We start from the raw sequence: 20,999 nt of genomic DNA on the forward strand, positions 1-20,999 counted from the left end.
TGCATCAAATATTTCAGGCATCTGCCCGCATGCCACGAATATGATGGAAGGGGCCCGGAGGACACCACATGACACGGGTGAAAGCCGCCTACAGATGTGAGAGACATCTCCTGCATTGCTAGAAAACATGAAGTCACTTATAAACGGTGGTTTCTGTGCCGATAATGTCATTTAGCTGCTATGTGCTCTATTGCATGAGCCGATTTTTAATAGCATTTCCAACTATCTGGCCAAATCTGCGTTCCACATGGAAAGAATTAAGAGCGGTTCTTGCCTTGTATGGTCTTGTGGACTCGGGGTAGATGAGCGTGAGAGAGCGCGTGTGTGCCTGCAGGGTTTACAAGGCCATGTTTAGCTAACGATTTAGCTGCACCTTGCGCTGTTACAGGACATTAGCTCCAGGCTATTTACAGATCAACCGTCCTGCTTGGATGGTGCCTGTATTCCCCCCCATGAGGGTGGGAAACATATTTCATGAAGTAAAATGCAAACATGTGATCTAACCATGGTCCAAAGACAAAACTGTGACCAACGGCTACTTTGTGGCTGAAAATAGAGACACTGATTCATGCAATTTAATCTGCTTTAATCTTCCTTTCATTTCTTGGGTGATTATTTTCTCCTTCCTCCGTGTTTGAATGCAGAGCTCAGCAGCAAAGCGAAACATTCTCCTGTACTGTCCTGGCTGAGCGTATGGAGGCAAAAGAGTCATTTACATCTGAAGCAATTACCGTACTGCAATTGACTTGTGAGGTAAGGCTGGTGAGTTCAGCACGTTACAAAGGAGAACTCGGCTTCATTCGTGAGAGATTTTAGGACTGACGACCTGAATATAACACGGGCAAAAACCTTATTTTCATGCTCAGAAACCTCCACTTCAGCAGCAAATACAGCAATGTGTCCTCAAACAACAGTTTGTATATCTTCGTATTGTAAGTAATCAGCAAGGGAAGTTTCACGGCCGTATCTATTCCTTACTTAGTCAATTAGCTATTTGTCTTTTACGTTCTGTACCTGCGGTGTCTCGTCATAATATTTGTTGGTCTCAGCCAGGAAAAGCCATATCTGTATCGGGTCTAAGAGTAGGAAGAGAAATGCAGTAACTAGGTCAAATCCAGACAGACACGTGTTTTGCATCTCAGCCGGCGCCTCCAAACATCACTCGCTCAAAACTTTCACAAGTTGCCGTCGTCACTTGGAGACCGGGAGCCCGAATGCCTTTAACTTCTGTCAACAAGAAACACGTTGGCTGCTATACAGCAAACATCCACCACGTGCTTTATGCGATAGGAACAGAAATAAAGTGCACATTTCTACTCCGCACTGTGTTCCTTCCCAACACACAGGTCCTGTCCTCGTTGACAGAAATAACCGGGAGGAAGCCGAAACACAACACACGTCATATGTTCCGAGGGAACTTAGGTTATCTAAGCAAAGAAGGGTTGCTCGTTCCCGCTGGGGGTATATTCATCTTATCAAACATTCTCTCAGCACAATCATCTCGGTGGCACATTCTGTTCATCGCACCGGGGTTTGATGTTGGTCGTCCCTGGATGGCACGCATCGTCTGGCTTCATCTTGTGTAATCCATTTTCTCCTACAGTACTTGACGGTTAGCTCCTACAGATCTGTGTGAGCCCCCCCCCCCCCCTCCCCCCTATACATAATACATCAAGTATAGATGCCATGAGCTGCCTTCTCCTTCGCTCCTCTCGTACCATGGGAAGCCACGAACCGGCAGACAGGCGGCGTGTGTCGGGAAAAAGCAAACACACACACACACACTGGTGTTTTGTGAGGATTGCCTCAGAGAAAATAAACCGATTTCTCTGCGCAGCAAAACCAATATCGGCTACAACAACATAACCATCATCTGGCCTGGGGGGGGGGGGGGGGGTTGTATTCACCTGTCTAGGAAATACACACAGTGAGTGACTGAAGGAATAAAAAGCTCCTGGAAGCTGTAATCCAAGAGACTTGTGCGTAACCCCATCTTTTAGTTTTATTGTTTTAAAACAGGGCAGAGAGGTGTTGAATTATCTTTATAATATATTTTGATGCTGCGGTTACAGGTGGTGTTGTTGGCTGACGATAACATTGAGAGGTGTTTCTAATATGCTCATGTTTTGTTTTATGTCTGTCCTGCAGCGTATCGTACTTCAATGAGTAAATGTACGTTGAATGTTCTGAATGTAAGCTCTGGATGATGTTTGCGGGTCATTTACAGACTGCAACTTTAGGACAATGCAGGAGAACAGTGGGCCTCAACACATAATACCTTCAGTACTGTAGCGCAAACTAAATAGCATAGTACTGTGTTTGCAGTTGATATGTATTAAAATAAACATACTTTACTGGTTTATACCAAAAGGAAATTCGCTGAATCCTAGTTTCTGCTCTGATGCTCCTGATATCGACTTTATAACTGCATCGGAATTGATTCATCGGCTGTGCCTTGTTGTGTGAGAGTTCTTCTCCATCTCTACAGCTGTTGTTTGTTAAAGCCGGCTCATTCTGTATCTTTCTACGTCTTTACTGAACAACAATGAACAATCGGCTGCCAGCAGTACACAACAGGACAGATGCAGGATAAACATCTGCACGTGGGCGTCCACAGCGGCTACTGCTGGAACACACCAGAAGCAAACGTCGACCTGACGAGCGATGTAAAGAGGAGTGTTGCCTGACGACATCTGGAATGAAAGGGTTATCTTGCAGACTCATTTACAGTTGCCATATTCACTGCCATATAGCTGCATGTGCAAGACCTTTAGGGACCAGATGCTGAAGGCAGAGAGATGAGTGTGAAGCCTAAAACTGTCACACAAGCCGAAGAAAGTCCGTTCTATAAAGAGAACGCACGGTAAAGCACAATTAGGCTGGGGTTGAAGAATCCGCTTGCTTTCGAAGGGGCTCTAAAAAGTAAAACATCGGACTGCTGGGGCAACACTGGAGCTAATTATTTCAAGAGTGCTGAAGAGAGAGTGTAGTGAGCCTCCAGCCGACATGAAAAATGGGAACGATACACAAAGCCTCGGGCCACATTTGTCTGATAAAGAAATGACCCAGTTCAAATTGGATTCAGCAACAGTTGGGTTTTTTTTGTGAAGCAGCTCCCAAAGCCGAGGTCATGAATCCTTCAGCTGTGGCCTGCAGACATGGTCTCCCAAACAAGACAGGATTAATCCATGAGTGAAGCAGAAACTTAAGTATGAAACACAAAGCGAATCGTGACGGACTGCAGAAGAGCAACACCGCCATACTTGGGAAATTGAAATGTAAAATTTGTCGTGTTTTATATGCCACAGTTTGAGCAACAGAGGTGAACAGTGGCAGAACAAAGGCCTCCTACACACCTTCTGCCACTAAACTGAGATATGAAGAATAAAAGAGAAAAGGAGATGTCAAAAAAATAAAAAAGGGATGCCATTATGTAAGAGCTGAATCTAAAAAGCGAAAGAAGGGAAAACAATCGTGGCTTGCTAACAGTAGGCTGAAGAGCTGTCTGGCACCAGCAAGGAATAACAATCACCAGTCACGAGATGAGAACAGCTCGAACTTTGTGAAGCCGTTTTCTTAACTCCTCAGAAACAGGAACACTGGCTACAAATGGACTATTTGTCGAACAAAAGACAGAAAACACCAAGACAAAAGTTTTGCCAGTTAGATTTTTTTATATATTTTCCTCCACTGGAAACTAGAAAGAATATGTCTTTAGTTGACTCGACTGTTCCGAATGAAACAGCAAAGATCATAATTAAAACACTTACTCAGGTTCGTCTAGTCTTCTATCTAGGTCGGTTATTATTTGTTTGTATTTGTTTTATTTGCTCGTTAAATGCTCCATTGATTTGGGAAAAAAAGGAAATTGTTGTACAAAATAATGTAAAATGTACGTCTGCAGTTTGCCTGTTCTCATTGTTCTTATGGACCAGGGGTCTTCAACTAAAATTCCAAAAGGTCCAGATTGAGAAAATGTCCCCTGGCAAAGGTCCGAAACGTTACAATAATATCTAACTCGCACTATTTAATGCCATATAAACATATTCAAGAAGCCTAGTAGTAGTAACAACGTCTCTGTGTAGTCGACAACTGTCAAATCAAATAAAGTACACATCAATGAACTAATTATTACTCTCAGTTTTCAAATTGAACTGGATGGATTATAAATAACACATAGAAATACATAAATGAATGTTCTTCTCATTTAAAGTAAAATAAGGTCTGGATTAAAGAATAACATAACAGAAAGCTTTTCAAAAATGTTCATCTTAAAATAAAGTAATTCATTTTAGAAATATTAATTTCACTGAATTGTCCTGCAGCTTTAAATTCAGTTCATTCAGGTGTGAAGTGATGTCAAAAAAAGCCACAATATTATATTTTTGTCATCTAAAAAGAGAAATCAGTGAGCATGGACTTTATGTGTGGTTATTAACACTTGTTTCAGCTCTCTTCTCTCTGGTAACATCATTGGACAGTGAATTACTGTTTTGATTCTGATCATTTTGGGCTCTTAGGTTTATTTTCTGTGTCTTCATTTAGATGTGAGTGGGTACGTTTGTTCAAAGGAGTTGTGCTTTGCCTCGTAGTGCGCTTCATTTGCGGCTTTTACCAATAGTTACGGTTTCTGAACATATGAGACATGCTTGTTTTAACTGTGGTAAGAATTAACATCGAAGAGTCTGTTCATTCATCCTCATGAATGATATTCTCTCTGAACACGTTTCTCTTTTTGGAGAACGTCATGTGCGATAACTTCTCTGATTACCGCAATGTTCCTGCTCTTCTTTCTATTTCCTCGTCTCTCCTCCGTGTGTCACGGTGTGTGTAAATCTCACTCGAGTCAGGAAACTTGTCAGAATACCCATATTTGGTTGGCTGAGCTGCATCACCTGATGTGATTTACACCGCATTGGTCGGTGCGCTTCCTGCACCGCTGAACAAGTGCTGAATAAACTGTGCCGGTTAAAGTTGAACTAACAGTCTGATATGTATAATTCCAAAACCTACATATGATCTGGGTCCGGATGCAATTGCGTCTGGGTCCGGACCCGGACCGCGGTCCGCCAGTTGGGGACCCCTGTTATAGACAAACAAAGGATAAGGTCTCAGGTGTGTGGCTCTTTCCCAGCCAATGTATTGTTGAAGTGAATGATACGAATGCATTTTAAATCACTAGATTATTATACATCGTACTTATGATTTGCTTCTACTACTGAAGACCATGTTACACATAAATTACTTAATAACAGTCAAGGAATATTTATTAGCTCATATCAAGCTGAACTGGTTATTGCAGAAAAACTGAAATTACTAAATATATTGAAATGTGTAGCACCAACAATAAATATCCAAAGCGTTTATCTCTTTTTCAGTCGAGTGTTTTCCGAATCAAATGACTTCCTACAATGAGCCGGTACTCCTGATCCCGCTGGCAATCAGCACACAGTGAGGTTCTTTTCTGCCATCGGAGGTAATCAGCTTTAATTCATAAACAAATGTGAGTAAGAGAACGTAAATTGCTTTTTAAGCAATATTCTCCATGTTCCTATCCCGATAGAGACTTTGTCAACCCAAACATGTGAACGCAGAAGCATCTTTTATAAGAGAGATGACTGCAGCCACCACAGAAACGTGATTCAGACAGGAAGCTACTCAGCAGTGCAGCAGGAAATCTCTCCATGCCGACTCATGCAACTACGTAAATCATAAGCTCCACATGCAGCAGGGCCTCATAGATTTGCCACTTTCTGTCTGTTGATGATCTTCTTGTTTCTCACACACACAAACATTCCTGCACATCTACTGTATGTCCTTGTGTGGAGGGGCAGCGGTGGAACTGAAGAACCTCCAGCATCCCCAGGGAGGTGTTGATATGAGAGGAATGTTAAGCGACAGCAGCCGGGACTTCATATTGAGCTTGTCGTGTGTCACTAGATGATCGATTTTCTGCCCTGCAGCTACAGGAGAGGTGGCGCCGCCTCAGTGTTGGAGTCTGTGTTTGTGTCAGTGTGTGTGCGAGGTGGAGACCTGACTGCTGATAAGAAAGGGATCAATAGGAGTCTATAATGACTCCATGTTCACACAGCGTCGCACCATCAGAGGTGTGAGTGGAGCATATACACCACCTCGTTCATCTATAATATCTATCCATCGAAGCTCATCGCCACACATGCTGTGACCTCAACTGTGTAGCCTCTTTCCCACTGGACAACAATCCCACTAACACTCACTCACATCTGGCTTTTGGCTTCATTGGGAAAAGTTACAATGGTATTTATCGGCGAAGGCCCAGAATGCATTCTGCTTCATCTGTTACCTACACAAGCCACCTGAAGAAAAACACACTTGCAGGGAATTAGAGACTGTTTCGGGCTGTTAAATGTACTTTAGTTTTTACGGAAGAAAGTACTCCGAGTTGACATTTACTGATCCAGAAGGAGAAGATCAAAATGGACAGTTATTAAAAAAGACAACGATAAACTGTATACAAGAAATGGACATGAAGAAAGTATTCAGAAGGCATTTAAAAGCCTAAATGACTCTACTGTGTCCACACACCTTTCACAATAGACCTGCTCCTCCCTAACTCTGCAGAGCACAGCAGGCTGGAGTTCGAGACACCTCAGCACGGTGGGGGATGCAAGTCGAACACCCGCCACGAAGGTCTCCCACACCCCATGTGGCTAATAAACCCGAAATAACACCAACAGTAAGACCAAAAGTCTTGCTAGAATATCTACTAAGATGTAGATTTCTACATATTAGAGTGTAGAGATCTAAAAAAAAGTTCATGACAGAAAAGAACTTATTGTAAAGTTCAGAGCATTTAATGTCTGTGGGTCCCTGTAGCCCGTCCAGAGAGGGTGTGAATACTTTGCATAGATGTATGGTTTAAACTTAATGTTTTGAAGGTACTAAGGAAAGTCACCGTGACTGACCCGTGTTCACTTCCCCCCCCCCCCCCCCCGTCTCACCTGCGCAGTCCTGGGTCTGCCACTCCAGACACTGTCCGTAGGGGAAGGAGATGACGTACGCCGAGGAGTCGACACAGCGCTGCGTACTGCTGCACCACATGCACTCCATGGCCTGGCTGGTGCAGTTGGGGCAGCCGGCGCGCAGGGAGCAAGGTGTCCGACAGGGACGAGCACTTTGACTCTGCGGACTCCCTGAGCGACGGGGACAAAGGAGTTCGATGTGGGATTAAGTTCATCAAACGGCAAAGGATGCATTGAACACAGCTCCTACTTGTTTCCTCTTTCTCACTTCTCAGTGAACTCATTCTAACAGCACAGAACACGTCAGTGTGGTTGAGAAATGTGAGCCAAATCACAGTAATTCTTCTTAACGGTTTACCGTCTCTTTCATTCGTTGACACTTTTTGCCTTTGCCCAGCAGTTTTGTTTTATCACCTGTTAATTTGTCTGAACAGAAAATAAACTGTAGCCTCCAGTCTGAGTGTTATCCCCCCCCCCCCTCTCTCTCTCCTCTTCACTCATTCCATCTCACCGGCAGGTTTTTCACAGATCAGGCCGTCGGTGGTGGCCGTGCAGGGGTTGGCTTTAAGACCAGCCGCCTGCGCCCGCTCCAGGTAGGCACAGAAGCCCGAGTCGCTGGGCTCCCCGGGTAACCAACGCAGGCTGGTGTTGGTGAAGGGTGACGCGTCCTCCCAGCCCCAGTAAGACACGTTGATCTTCCTCAAGCCAACCCAGGGAGACAAAGTCTGCAGAGACACAGTGGTGAGAGAAAGAGAAAAATGTACAGTTAAAACGATAAATGTATTTTTGTTCAGTGTTGCTATACTGGTGTTTACAGTCACAGTATCTATAGAATCAACTTTTGAGACTCCCAGTTCCTAAGGAAAACATATCTGGAAGTATTGTGCACACTATCATATCAGTAGAGCTGCGGCGTTGTGGCAGATTTTCAAGCATTAGCATTTTGGAACTGAGGTCAATCTGAGAAAAAAATCACAGAAATACAGAAAGCAATCAATTTCTAGGCCAAACACAGAAACGAAGAAGGGAAAAATGGGGAGAAAATGCAACAATTCGAGCTGCAGGTCAGCCAGAGTCACTGAAAGAACATTAAAAACAGCAACGAACAAAAGGAATCCGACTAACCTCAGACACTAGTCGCTTCTCGTGTTCTTAGTTTTGTTGTTAAAGAAACAAAAAAGGAAAATAACGAACCCTAATTGTATGCAGTTCACATGTACACAGGGACAGGGTCCTGGAATTGTTGATATGTTTGAATGTGTGAGCAAAAAAAAAGCCTTCATAATAATAATGAGAAAATAAACGGCTGAGCTGAGTCCACATAGTGAAGCAACGGACAAGAACGTCTCCCTTTGCCAAGAGGAGAAGTCACACGGCTGGCAACTCTGAACAACAAACATGATGTTTCACATTAAAGCGGATCCCAAAACCAAACCTTCTGCAAATGACTGTAAGTGTTGTAAAAGCAGAAACTGTTCAGATACTAATTGGGGAAAAGATGTTCAAAGGGGACTGTAATTATAGCAGCTGAGTGAAGTGGAGCTCAGACAACATCTGAATTATTTGCTGAGAAAACAAGTGAGATTTGTTTCGTAAAAGTCATGATTATGAAAAGAGTTTCATCTGATAGAAATCCAAAGTATTTTCCCACAGCTGTGATTCATTTCATAAAAAAACGCTAAACACTACGCTGTGTTTGTATTTACGCCCAAAAGCTCTTCTACTCAGCAGCTCTGTTTGCGATCTGGATTGTATCTGGTAATTGAATTTGCAGAGATAGTAAATTCAATTTGTGATCGCAAAAAATGACCTAAAAGCATCAAAAGGTAGATTAAACACTGCTGTTTATCGGAGAAAGTGTGCTTCTCTTTCTTCCTCTGACAGCGTTCAAATATTTGCTCACGTATCTCCTGACGCTGCACATTCATCGAAAAAGCAGAGTGGTCAAACACGTGGACGCTTAAATCTGTTTTAACAGGTGTTTGATCTGGTGACCGGCTCATTGAAGAGCAGCAGCTCTGAGTGTAGTTTGAGTGTAGTTTGTTTTTAATGCCTTGAAGCCACATCGGAAATGTCCCTTGAATGTCCCTTGAATTTGATCCCTTCAGAAAAAACCCTCCGCTTGGTTCTTTCCTTAATTAGACAGTTGATACACAACTTGTATTATCTTGAGACCACACATTCTTTTGCATCTACTAATAAATAGCTTTACACGTCTGATGTTAAGGTGACATTGTTTTATGTACATGAATATGTATGCAGATATCCGCAGATGAATATCTGCCTAGTTGTCAATCAGCAGCACATTACAGGACTTCATTCTCTAGGAGATATAGCTGAAAGCTGAAGTCACATGCAGATGCAGTTATTTGACTATATGGTGCAGTACTGTAAATAATTTACTTTTATTTCCTCCCTAACTTTAACTATAAACCAGTCCCGATACGATAGAAGTATTTTTCAACACTTTTTCTGCACTTTTCTTTTTATTACCTCCACTCCATACCGACCCTGAGGCGTTCAATTACTAATGCGAGTCAAAAGGAGTTCGACAAATCAAGCGGCTACCCTCTGATGTTAGTATTTTGAGTCTGAATTCCCTCTTCATGTTTCCACAGACCACTGTGCGGGGAAACACAAAGAGGGAATTTCAAACTAAAAAGGGATCAATAGACTGCCGGTATGAAGTGGAAAAAGGTTATGGCGACCCATAACTTTCAGGTATGGGCATCAGAGTATTTTATCAAAATGATCTTAACCATGCGCGGTGTTAGTGTTGGCGAAAATAACTGAGTAGGAGGGTTTGGTTTTATAATGTTTACAAACTCAAGTTCTGAGGTCGAATCATTGCAAGAAAAAATGTGCACTGATTTGAAAAGAGCAACTTTGCTCATCCAGGAACAGAAGAGACACACCTGTAATATGCTGTCGTTCTAGTTTTGTTTTGCTAACATTCAATTAGCATAATGATCCAAAATGTGACCCGCAGCACAATGGTGTGTAGATCGCCGCAGCAGTTTTATAGCACAGAGAAACCAGAGCAGGAAAATAACCAACACTGTGAGCATGACTTTCCTTTAAAGGCGTATTCACTTATTTTTTTTCACACCACCACCCACCTTGTCTTGCAGTTGGTGTTTTTGTAGCTCCTCCAGAACAAAATTGACTTGTTTGTCTGTGAGCAAAGAGGCAATATTTCCCCCCAGGTTTTTGCAGTAGTGCTGGGCGTTGTCATAGCTGTCACTGCTGGAGTTGATCCTCAGGCAGGCCTCCCCGACATGGTGCCAGCCCTCCCCACACAGCTGGCCTGCACACAAAGACACACACACACACACACACACACACACACACACACACACACACACACACACACACACACACACTGTCTTCACACCTTCAGTACAGACGTCTTTACATTAATACTCATCAGATAGCTTACAGTGAGAGTCTAGAGCCTGCTAGTATGCGTTTTCCATCAATGTCCATTCAACATCGGAAAACCTAGTTGTCCAATGTACAAAGAGACAATTTCTCTGGATGTTACATTTTTGGGGGATAAAATAACTGTTTGGCTGATAGCATTCCCATGTGCTAACGGGTAGCATTGAACACAAGTACAGTAAACATTGGAATGCTACTAATGTTAGCATCTTGACATGCATATAGTTGTATTAGGCTACATGACAAGCTAAAGATTAGCAATTTAATGTGCCAATAATTAGCAAATAATCATGCTCATATTAGGCTTAAGCTTGTAATTTTGAGAATGCTAACATGCACATTTCATACTTGTGTTTTGCATTTTTATTAGATTAAGATCCCTACAGTTAGCTTTCTAACGTATTTAGCTTTAGCTTGTACCATTTAGCATGTTAACAGCTAATGCTTTCATGCAATAATACTACCATACCAAGTTACTAACAGGTCCATAGTTAGCTAATGATTAGAATATTAGCTCACCAACATATAGTTGATAATGTTTGTCGCATGTTAGCATTAATATGGTTAGCAGTACCATGCTTAAACATGCAGTCTTTCAAATTAAGTAATGTCACTGAAGCATCTAGATATCAAAGATCACACTTGACTGTAACTCAGACAATAGCAGACACAGCAGAGAGGAGGACGGTCTAAACCAGGTTTACTTGGTGTCGGTAAACCAGGCTTCATTAATCGTTTATTCGTTAATCAGGGTATGCAGGCAGAAACGGCAACCAAATCCAAAAAGCCAACCGTGGAGAGGCAGTTTATCATCAAAAACAAGCAGAGGAAGATGTGGTTGAGGGCTGGTATACTGAGACTAATGAGGTGAGGGCGGGTGTGCAGGTAGGTGGACAGTCAGGTGACCGGCAAAGGAGGAAAAACTCACTCAGGGAAACTAGTGGACAAGAGGGGAAAATAACTGGAAATTAAAGTTGATGTGAAGGCATGGAAAAGAAACTGTGCTGCCAAAATCAACAGAAAATTGAACAGCTTTAAGAGAAATACTTGTGGTTGATGAATAACATATTGGGCTGATTTTAGAGGCTGATGTCATTGTTGATTTATGCTGTTATTTTAAACCAGATCCCCACATTCTTGCTTTGTAGTAAACTGGCTCATCAGTGAAACAAAGAATTCGCAGGAGTTGTAGATGTAGGCCTATGTCACACATGGGACAAAGAAAAGTGAATATCTGTGGTGATTGAAGAGTCTCAACAGAGGCTGAGAAACTCTCCCATTAAAAAAATAATACATATGTGAACTAATTGTTCTCATCACGGTCACTTGGTAGCATCTCGTGGGAGTTTGAGGCCATTCAATTAGCCGGGATGAAAGGGAAGAAAAAGTCATTCTGCCTCCACTGAGCACCGCTGTTTATTTTGGACTCCAGGACTGATTACAATCACAGGCCCATAATGGCTTCCATCGCCAACCTTTTCATGCTACAGAAAAGAAAATACCTGCTTTCTTTATTTATTCATTTTCCCCCGAAAGCAATAGCAATGGGCAACAATCTACCAAACACGAGAGGAGAACAGGAGACAGATGACCGGGTACGAGGAGGAGGAGGACACGCATAAATAGATTAGGTCTTTGTGTAAAAGCAGAGATAAACATGTCAGGCCATTTAGCATAATTAATCATAACACAGTGTCTAAAGAAAAGGCCACAGCTACCATGGTGGTAGAGCTACTTTCCATTATCCCAGCTCATTTTAGCCACATTATTACTGCAAATTCATCTTCAGAGAAAATACAGAAGCTTTGTTTCTAGCCTCGTCACACTAATGGACTCAAACACACACAAAGACGTAGCAATTTCGTTTATGTGGCCAATGACCCTTTGAAAAGCAGTGTCCAAAATTGCGCCGTTACTTCCTGTCCACACATACGAAGACTAGACAAGAGACAGGGCCCCAGTCGACAAAACACAAAAAGTCTAGGACACAATGGAGCTCAGTGGCTGCAGCACAAAGTTGTCGACTCCACCACGCCGACAAGCTTGAAACAAAGTGGAGGGAAAAGATTATAGCTGTTCTGGCTTCTAATACTCAACAATAGACAAGATGCATTGCAAGGACAAGAGACTGCCAAGCAACGAGCTACTCCGTTTTAAACCGACAGAAAAGAAACTACTTTGTTTTGTGCCAGAGGCAGGGCTATAATGGGAAAGTCAGAAAATAAATGGCCGAACTGAGCAGATTATACCACATTATATCGACACTAAACAGCAATATAATAGATGTCAAACTTAAAGCTGTTTCACCATTTGTTTCAATGCAAACTGATGTCCCTAATATGTGGATAATTAACTAATATAAGGTCTGTAAAGAGATGCAGAGATACATGATGCATTAATGTTGTTCATGTTAAAGCATAGCCAGTTAAAGGATGTTGAAACAATGATTATATGTAATCTATCTGATAAACACGCCTTTTGACCTGCCAACGTCCAACTCACAGCAGAGCAAGATAGCTCGCGGGCCCTGAGCACAATAAGACACGGCACGGAGCAGGATCATTTGTAGATTCAAACAGCAAGAGTATTTCCTTTGCCCTGAGTCATGCGAGCGCCAAAGTCAAAGTGAGTGCAGCGCTCGCTGAAGGCTCCACAGCAGCGTGGAGCGAAGCGTGGAGGACTTTGTGGACTTGAGTTTGTTGCACCCAAGGATCCACATTCAGAACATCCAGTAAACACGTGTAATTGGCCTACTTTCCTTTGCATCTGAATGGAGAGCATGTTTCTGAAGTTGTGCTAATCCTCTCTGTGAACATTGCCCGCATGGATGTAGCAGAGTGGGAACATGCAAACGCTCTGAAGCTGTGTGTGTCTGTTGTACCCCGTGTTTAAGACAAGCGGCAATCTGGCTCTGAGAAGTGAAACCGATGCTGAAGAACCTTAAACGTCTTTCCAATGGCCAGCAGGGGGCGACTCCTCTACTACGTCAGATTGTATCGAAGTCTATGAGGAAATGACTACTTCTTACTTGATTTATTACCTTAGTAAACATTGTAAACATGAGTTTATGGTCTCAATCTCTGGTTACTAGTTTTATGATTTAGCAGAACAAAGCGATCCTTCAACAGCCTCTTCACGACAGTGATGATGAGAGACTGTAAAGGTTACACTGCCAGACCCTGAAGCCAATCAACAGTATTCATCAAATAGCACATAAGTAACCAAGAAAGATTGACACTGTGTATATCAAACTGTTTATGCATTTAATAAACTGCAGATCTGTGAGTAGCAAGAAATGTATTTCTCTTAAGATTGACTTGGAATAAAAGGAGCTTCATGAATGTCCTTAAGAAAGTTCACCCTCTCTCGCTCTCTGTGTGTGTGTGTGTGTGTGTGTGTGTGCGTGCACGAGTGTGTCGCCTCACCAGGAAGCGCTTGACACTCCTGCTGCTGCAGCTCCCACTGACAGTTGACGTTGAGGGAGCAGCTCCTGCAGTTAGCCAGTCTGAAGCACTCCTGCTCCTCCCTGCGCTTGCATCCGGACGAGTCCCTCACCGACTTCAAACACACGCAGAGGAAACAATGTCAGTCCAGTTGAAGCCTCAAAACCTGTGTCCTCTTGTTGCACTCAACGCAATGAGCATGAAGGAATCAACACAGTGTGCAACAAATGCGGGAGATGAAGAAAGTTTGATGGTTTCAAAATGCAGCGTGAGAAGAGAAATCGATGTGAGGGACACAATATACTGAGATGGACTTTGCATTGAAGCTCAATTAGCCTGCAGCAAATGTTTTGATTTAGGAAACTGGATTCCCATGCTGGTTCTTCTCAACAGAAAATATAACTTCATTCAAGTCAGAAACTTTCTTGTTCTTCTCCTTGGAGCGGATGTCAGAAACTACTCTGCTCTGTTTTAGCCTGAGAAAGAGAGACTCGTCTTTTACTAAAGTACGAAAAAGGATGTTAAATCTCTGACCTTTGTCTGAGAAAAAAGAAACTAAGCTGACAGTAAATACAATGTCAACCTCCACTGTTTCAGTGTATGTCCATGATTCTAACTTGTTTTGCTCTCTTTCATTACATTAGACTGAACCCCAAGTGCTCTTTCTCGAACACCATTTCTAATCCCTGTCAAGGAAAGGTTGTTCGACAAAGGATACAAATTAAATGTAAATTTGTGATTTAGATTCACCCTGATTTCCATTTTCGCCTAAGGGACTGCTCTGACCTCATGATCGCAACCTGATGCAACCCGACCTGCAGCCTAACAGCAAGTGTCAAATAATACACACATGTCCCCTCCTTCTGGCTCCGTGCTTCCACAAGCTCAGCTGATGTTCAGACAACATGGTCGGTGGACGAGACAGAGACAGAGCGCCGCCATGCTGCTGTGCCAGCTCCAGAGTCAGCTACACACACACACACACACACACACACACACAGATCCGTTCACAGATTCATATTGAAACACGGCCAAGCAGACAAAAAGCAGCATGCAGACACACATACGAAGAAAGACAGAGAAGGCAGGTTGGGAGTAAAAATAGAGAAAGAGACAGAGAGAAAACAAAATGAGCGACAGAAAAAGTACAAAAAACTCATTAATCCAAAGTTATTTAAATAAAATAATACACAACCTAAATCACATCTTAAAATGTGTACATTATTGTTTGAATTATTAACATTCATGAGAGGATAAAATATCATGAACTATTAATCGTCTTGACCTTATGACCCCATTTCTTCCGGCACCACCCTTGGGACAAACGTTTCACTTTATCCTTCTACTGGCTTGATGCTCGATGACCAGAATCATCAGGAGGTTATTTGTTCCATCAAACACTCCGGTATTGTGAGGTCTAATAAACACTGCAGCCTCAAGGGGCCGCTGAACAAGGCTGCGCTCTACAGACATAGCCGCCGAGGACTCACCACAGTGCAGTTACTGGACGCAGACATACACTTCCTGTCCTCGCACCACTGACAGCCCCGCGTGTTGGCGGTGCAGCCGGCACAGTCGGAGAACCGGAAACACCGCTCGTCTGTACTGTCTGGAGGAGGGCACAGCACACACGCATACACAACATGCTTTATGTGTGAAACCATGTTACACCTATCAATGCGCTCCACTGTAGCTGCAACCTCCGGTCATGCCGATGGATTCGATAAGTCATCCCGAGAACCTGCACTGTTTTTGGTGAAAGTGCTTTTAAAGTTAAGGACCCTCATCTTGGTGTGAGCTACAGACACGTTTCAGGATTTTCACGACTGAATCATAAGAAGAAAAGGCAAATTGAGTGAGCAGGTGCATGAGTGGTTTCAGGCAAAACTACATGTGAAATTGAACCTGTCAGCAACAGACATTGTGTGATTATTCAACACTTCATATCGCAGAAGCATAAAATGTGTGATCCCTCGAGCGTGTTCACATGTAATGCTTTTCTGTTTGCAGCTGACACGGTAAACTCTCTTTGACAAGTTAAATGTTTCATAACTACATCTACGGCACCTTTTGAACAGAGTTTAGATCTTACTTCTTGTTATATTGAAACATATTAATGAATCTGCAGGGAATTCTGCTCGAATTAAAAGTGCGCTGATCAATGGCCACCGATCATAATCGAGTAAAACAACCGCTTTGTAACGATCGAACAAGTGTAGCGCAAAGGAGCAAAAAGTCTGAGTCAGTGGGCATCGGTCTGAAGAGCATGGTTGGAACGTCCATCTGGCACCTTCTTTTTCTCAGGAAGTCGCACTAAAGACTCATGAGACGAGCCACGCGCAAGCATGTAATGCTTTCATGAGACGAGCACGTAATTATCATGTGTGGACGTGATGGAAAGGAAAATGCACGTGGCAGCTGTGTTATCATATCATGCTGTTTACTTTGACTCTGGTCATTTACACATGCTGTGCTGTTGTTGTCACAATGAATATGCACGTGAGATTAAAGCAGAGCTCCGGCAGAACACGGATCTGGGACATGTTTAATCAGGCAGACTCCCATCATGCATCTGCAGGGCCGTGCGCGCGTTGTTTTTGTTTGTTTGTTTGTTTTGCTCCTGAACTAGAAATCTCTATTTCACATTGCCGGCCATTTAGCCACCATTTTCTGGCAATTTTTGATTTTTATAATTCTTTACTGTTCCAGACAGCCATTGATTTCCATTGATTTCCATTAATATGCATTAAACTCAACCAGCAGAGTTGTTTCTAGGCAAATTGTGTTGGTAATGTTTGTGTGGTAAGGCAGTTTAACTGTAGATTGATTTGAAAGGTTTGTACTTTATCATCATATATTAATCATGTGACCACAAAAAAACAGGCAGACTTGATGTCGACTGTGATGGTTTACGACATCAAATGTTTATAAAGTATATATGATTTGTAGTAAATGGACTTCAACATGAAACAAACACTGGTATGTTCCTTTAAAACAGTCAATCCATGTTGTTCTATTTAAATCTTACAGTACAACCATTAGCATGATTGCTTTTTGTTTAAACCAAATCCTCAAACTAGATCTGGCAGAGAGAGATGAGGGGGAGGAGGACGAGGAGGAGGACTCAACCTAATTACCGGTACTTCCAAATCAGGTAATTGTTGCAGCATTGACCTTCTGTTCCCATTATTATGGTCTGCAAACAAACTTCAGAAGCCAAATCCTTCAGAATAATTATTACTCCCATGAAATAATTGGTCTTTTGGGAGCAACCTTTAGGTGGGATTGTGCTGTACATTTAAGGAAAAGTATGTTGACATGACAGGGAAACTATTTAGGGAGAAAGATGGAAAGTAACAGATCAGCTGGGCAGACAGGACCCCGGGGTTACCTACCAGGTCTCGCGGGGCAAAAAGGAGCAGGAAAACTGCCCTCGGGTGCTTTTGGCTCCCAGGGGACACATCTACTTTTGACCCATTGGCAGCGAAGGCCCGGCCCAGCAGCAGCACACGAAGCCGGGTTAGAAAAGGCCTGGCAGGACGGAGGGGTGTAGGCCAGCACATCGTTCAGAAGGAGGCCCGAAAAACCGCCAAAGATGAACATGGAGCTGAAGACGAGACAGAACGAATTACACAGAATCACGAGAGCAACAGAAAGCTGGACATACGTAGAAGGAGGCAGCATAGCGAAGGTCACAGCGAGATAGTATTCGTCTTAAAGAGACAAGAAATGCCTGCAGAGATGAATGAATGTAAAGACAGCAGCAGGAGAAGCTCTCAAAGATAAAGCTGAACTTTGGTTTTCGGGGGGAAAAACGCTTCACTTTGAAGCTGGCTTTTTTGAAGTTCAAACATTTTTGCGCTTAAAGCCGACTTTCTGGTGGGTAAATGGTGTTAAAGGGTCAGACCATTATTTCTGAGTTCAGAAAAAAGTCACTCCGCATCGTGATGGAACTCTTTGAGCGACTGCTTTAAATTCAACTCAGAGTTTGAATCAATTATTGTTTTATTATTGCTATTTTACCTGCCTATAAAAAGTCCTGTACAACCTTATTCTAAGGATCTTATGTTCACCAACGTTGTTAAAGAAAAAACAAAGGAAAAGGTCAGCGGACTCTCAGAAATCTCTGAAATGTCAGCTTATCTACACTGAGCCATGAGGTTAAGAACCTTCATGAGCACAAGGGAAACTGAAGAGTGCAGGTTGCATCAACAACAGCTGATGCAGGTTTACGATCAACGCAACAATTCAGATTCTTATAGAAACCGCAGCACGAGGATGGAGGAAGTGCAGTGAATGAAGATCGGGAAATACAGACTCAAAAATGGGATCGGAATGCAAAGAATACTGGAGTTACTGAAGCGAAATACATTGTATCCACACATAAATAATGCAAAGAAAGTTTTACTGAGAGAGTGAAGCAGGACAAACATCCACATATAGCGGTGCGGTGGCAGAGACACAGCTCAAGTTTCTGAACAGCGAGCTTCAGAGAAGTCAGCAGAGGGTGACGTGACAAGAGAAGTGTAAACTGAAAACTAAATTTAGCATTGAGATAAGGAGATCAATCCATAAACAGTTGACACAACAAAACCACAACCTTACAAGGAGAAGAACGTCAACAGAGACTCTCAGTGCTTCCAAAACTTAGAGGACACTGCAGGCAGACTTCAAGGAAATGCGAAAATGTGCAGGAATAATGCATCGCGTGTAGATGTGTTTCATTTGCATCTTTATAATTGAGAGGTTCAGCGGATTACTTAACAGATTTTACCAAGATTTGAGCGTCAGCGAGTACACTGCTAAAGTGTCCTTCGTAGCAAATTCAAACATGCTGCAGGTATTCTGCGGTGGGGAGCGAGTGTTTTCCACGTGGAGTTTGGCGCAGTGATGAACTACGGAAGGTTGGTGTGGAAGGACGGAGCTCACCCGTTGCTAACCACGGCCGAGTGTCCGAATCGGTTGGCGTCCCGGTGCAGCCCCGGTCTGGGGAGGACGGTCCACTCGTCACACGCTGAAGAGAGAGAGAAGCATACGCGTGAACACAAGTGTCTGAATACAAGATTTGACCTTTGCGTGTCTGAAATGAGAAACCGCTTCAAGTCGAGTCAAGAAGAAACGGCTAAAAACAGAGCAATGTATGCAAATAGCACAGCAAAATGCTTTGATGAACAAGCTGTTCATTCAGGGAGGGATAATGCACACCGAGGTGTTCCAATATAAGAAAATAAAGTAAAGATCATGATTTTAGGTCGACTGGCTGTGTCTGTACCACAGCAACTGACCACAGAAAACCTAACAAGTGTGCGAAATATTGTCATCCATCTTTTAAAACTCTTTTGGCTACTGTGGTTGAACTGTTCGTGTAGATAATAACACACTAATGCAGATTGGACTCTTGATAAGAACCAGTGGATATGTGCCCTGTCCTGACATTTTAGAGTTGGAAGTGCACTTTTGTATAAAACAGCAGTGGATAACGTCCCTCTGCAGCGTTACAATTTTCCACAATTGAAAACAATGAACCCTCGATGTGTTATGACGAGACGCATCATTCCCCCGTCTCCATTGGAATTAGGAGCACTTAAGTTGCTGCTTGTGAGACAAAAGAACGTAGAGGAGGGTGACCCACAGTTCAACCCCCTCCTTTAATTCCATCCCAGGGAACAAGCGCTCATTGTCTCAACCTTTTCACGTTAAATGATGGTGATATGGAGAAGATAGGGGCCGATAATCTGGGAGATGACTTCATAAAAACACTTCACACCACCAAATATCATCACAAAGTATAATTGAAGCTGTAAGCGCTGTGTATTTTACCATTTGGATTTTAGAACTCTCTGATGTTTTAAAGACCCCTACGTGCTCCCATTACATTCATACGGAAACGATTGTGTCTGCGGTGCGCAAGTGTAAATGTGCCATTGAGCCAGGCGAGCCCTCCCTGGATATAGAAACGCAGAGCCGGTAGAGTCGGGGACGCCAGGTTGCTAATGACCTCGTTCAGCGGCGTGCTAATTGGGAGCGTTTGTTTGAGAGAGCGAGGGATGCAGCAGAGGTCACAGAGAGAGCGTAAATGGTGGGGGAGGGGGGTCATCACTAGCAGGGGTTAAAGGTCAGTCGTACCAACATATTAACTACAATGACGCCAATGCGATCAAGCCGAACTGAACTGGGTTGATTGCCTCAACAATAAGAGATGTTGGGTAACGCGGTTGTGAAGAAGCTATAAGATGGTTGATATCCTGCCTGACAACTTGCAATTAAAAGTTGACTTTTTCAAGTCAGTCTGGAGATTTGAATCTGTGATGCCCTGGTGGAATCTATTCCGAGATCTTTCGCTAACACTGATGTTTTGTCAGCTAATATAACCTGCAAGGCCCCGAATCCAATTCTCACCTGTGCTTAGGTGTGCTGCTGCGTGACAGCTGAAGCCCTCTGGAGTGCACGGTGCTAAAACGCTTTAAAGACTTTCCCCTCCTGGCACTTGGCACAGTTTTTAAATAAGTTTTAGTACTGTTGATGAGTGTGGAGGCATGGGGGGGGGGGGGGGTATGTTGCCCTTCAAGAGTTTCCATCCTGTCACATTCAAACAGTCAATATCGGCTTTTCTGAAATTGTAACATGATCTTCTCCTTGAACCATTTATTCACCATAACCACAATATCCCCTCAGCCTGAACCTGTTGTTTTCATGAGCAGACATCGCAGAAGTGAATCATTTTCAGTGATTTCCAACATTGAATGTTACATTTTTGTCTTTGTTTTTATGTTTACCACTAATGGCCCATGACAGAATGCATTCATCGACATGTGAAAAGGAAGCGTGGGGATTGGATGACGTGCGACAGACTTTGAGACGATCACCGCCCGCGGACGACCGACCAGCCAGAGTCACAGGAAAATGAGATGAAAGCAGCGGGAGGCCGGTGACTGTTGAACCAACATCTTCACAGAGACCTGGCTCCATCGTGTGACCAGAGGAGGTGGACTCTGTGTTTACGTCTCGGTGCTTCGTGGTTACTTGTGACGCAAATTTAAAAAATGCACCACAGGAATGCACTCCTGTCTTTGTTTTGTTTTGTCAGTCATGTGTAAATGGGCAACAACTGAAG

General features: G+C 43.1%; 1 protein-coding gene across 1 annotated transcript in view; it reads right to left on the reverse strand.

The window, feature by feature from the left end:
• atrnl1a (attractin-like 1a) overlaps window positions 1-20,999 on the reverse strand; it is a gene marked incomplete at its 5' end in the record, with an annotated part of 181,203 nt that overhangs the window by 117,584 nt on the left and 42,620 nt on the right. The window contains 8 exons of the mRNA XM_079280116.1: window positions 6,981-7,172; window positions 7,513-7,726; window positions 10,121-10,308; window positions 13,868-14,000; window positions 14,736-14,852; window positions 15,376-15,494; window positions 17,281-17,492; window positions 18,815-18,899. Coding sequence (XP_079136242.1) covers window positions 6,981-7,172; window positions 7,513-7,726; window positions 10,121-10,308; window positions 13,868-14,000; window positions 14,736-14,852; window positions 15,376-15,494; window positions 17,281-17,492; window positions 18,815-18,899 — 1,260 coding nt within the window. The remainder of the gene's footprint in view (window positions 1-6,980; window positions 7,173-7,512; window positions 7,727-10,120; window positions 10,309-13,867; window positions 14,001-14,735; window positions 14,853-15,375; window positions 15,495-17,280; window positions 17,493-18,814; window positions 18,900-20,999) is intronic.

Source organism: Melanostigma gelatinosum (genome assembly GCF_949748355.1).
Source record: "Melanostigma gelatinosum genome assembly, chromosome: 12".
NCBI classification, from domain to species: domain Eukaryota; kingdom Metazoa; phylum Chordata; class Actinopteri; order Perciformes; family Zoarcidae; genus Melanostigma; species Melanostigma gelatinosum.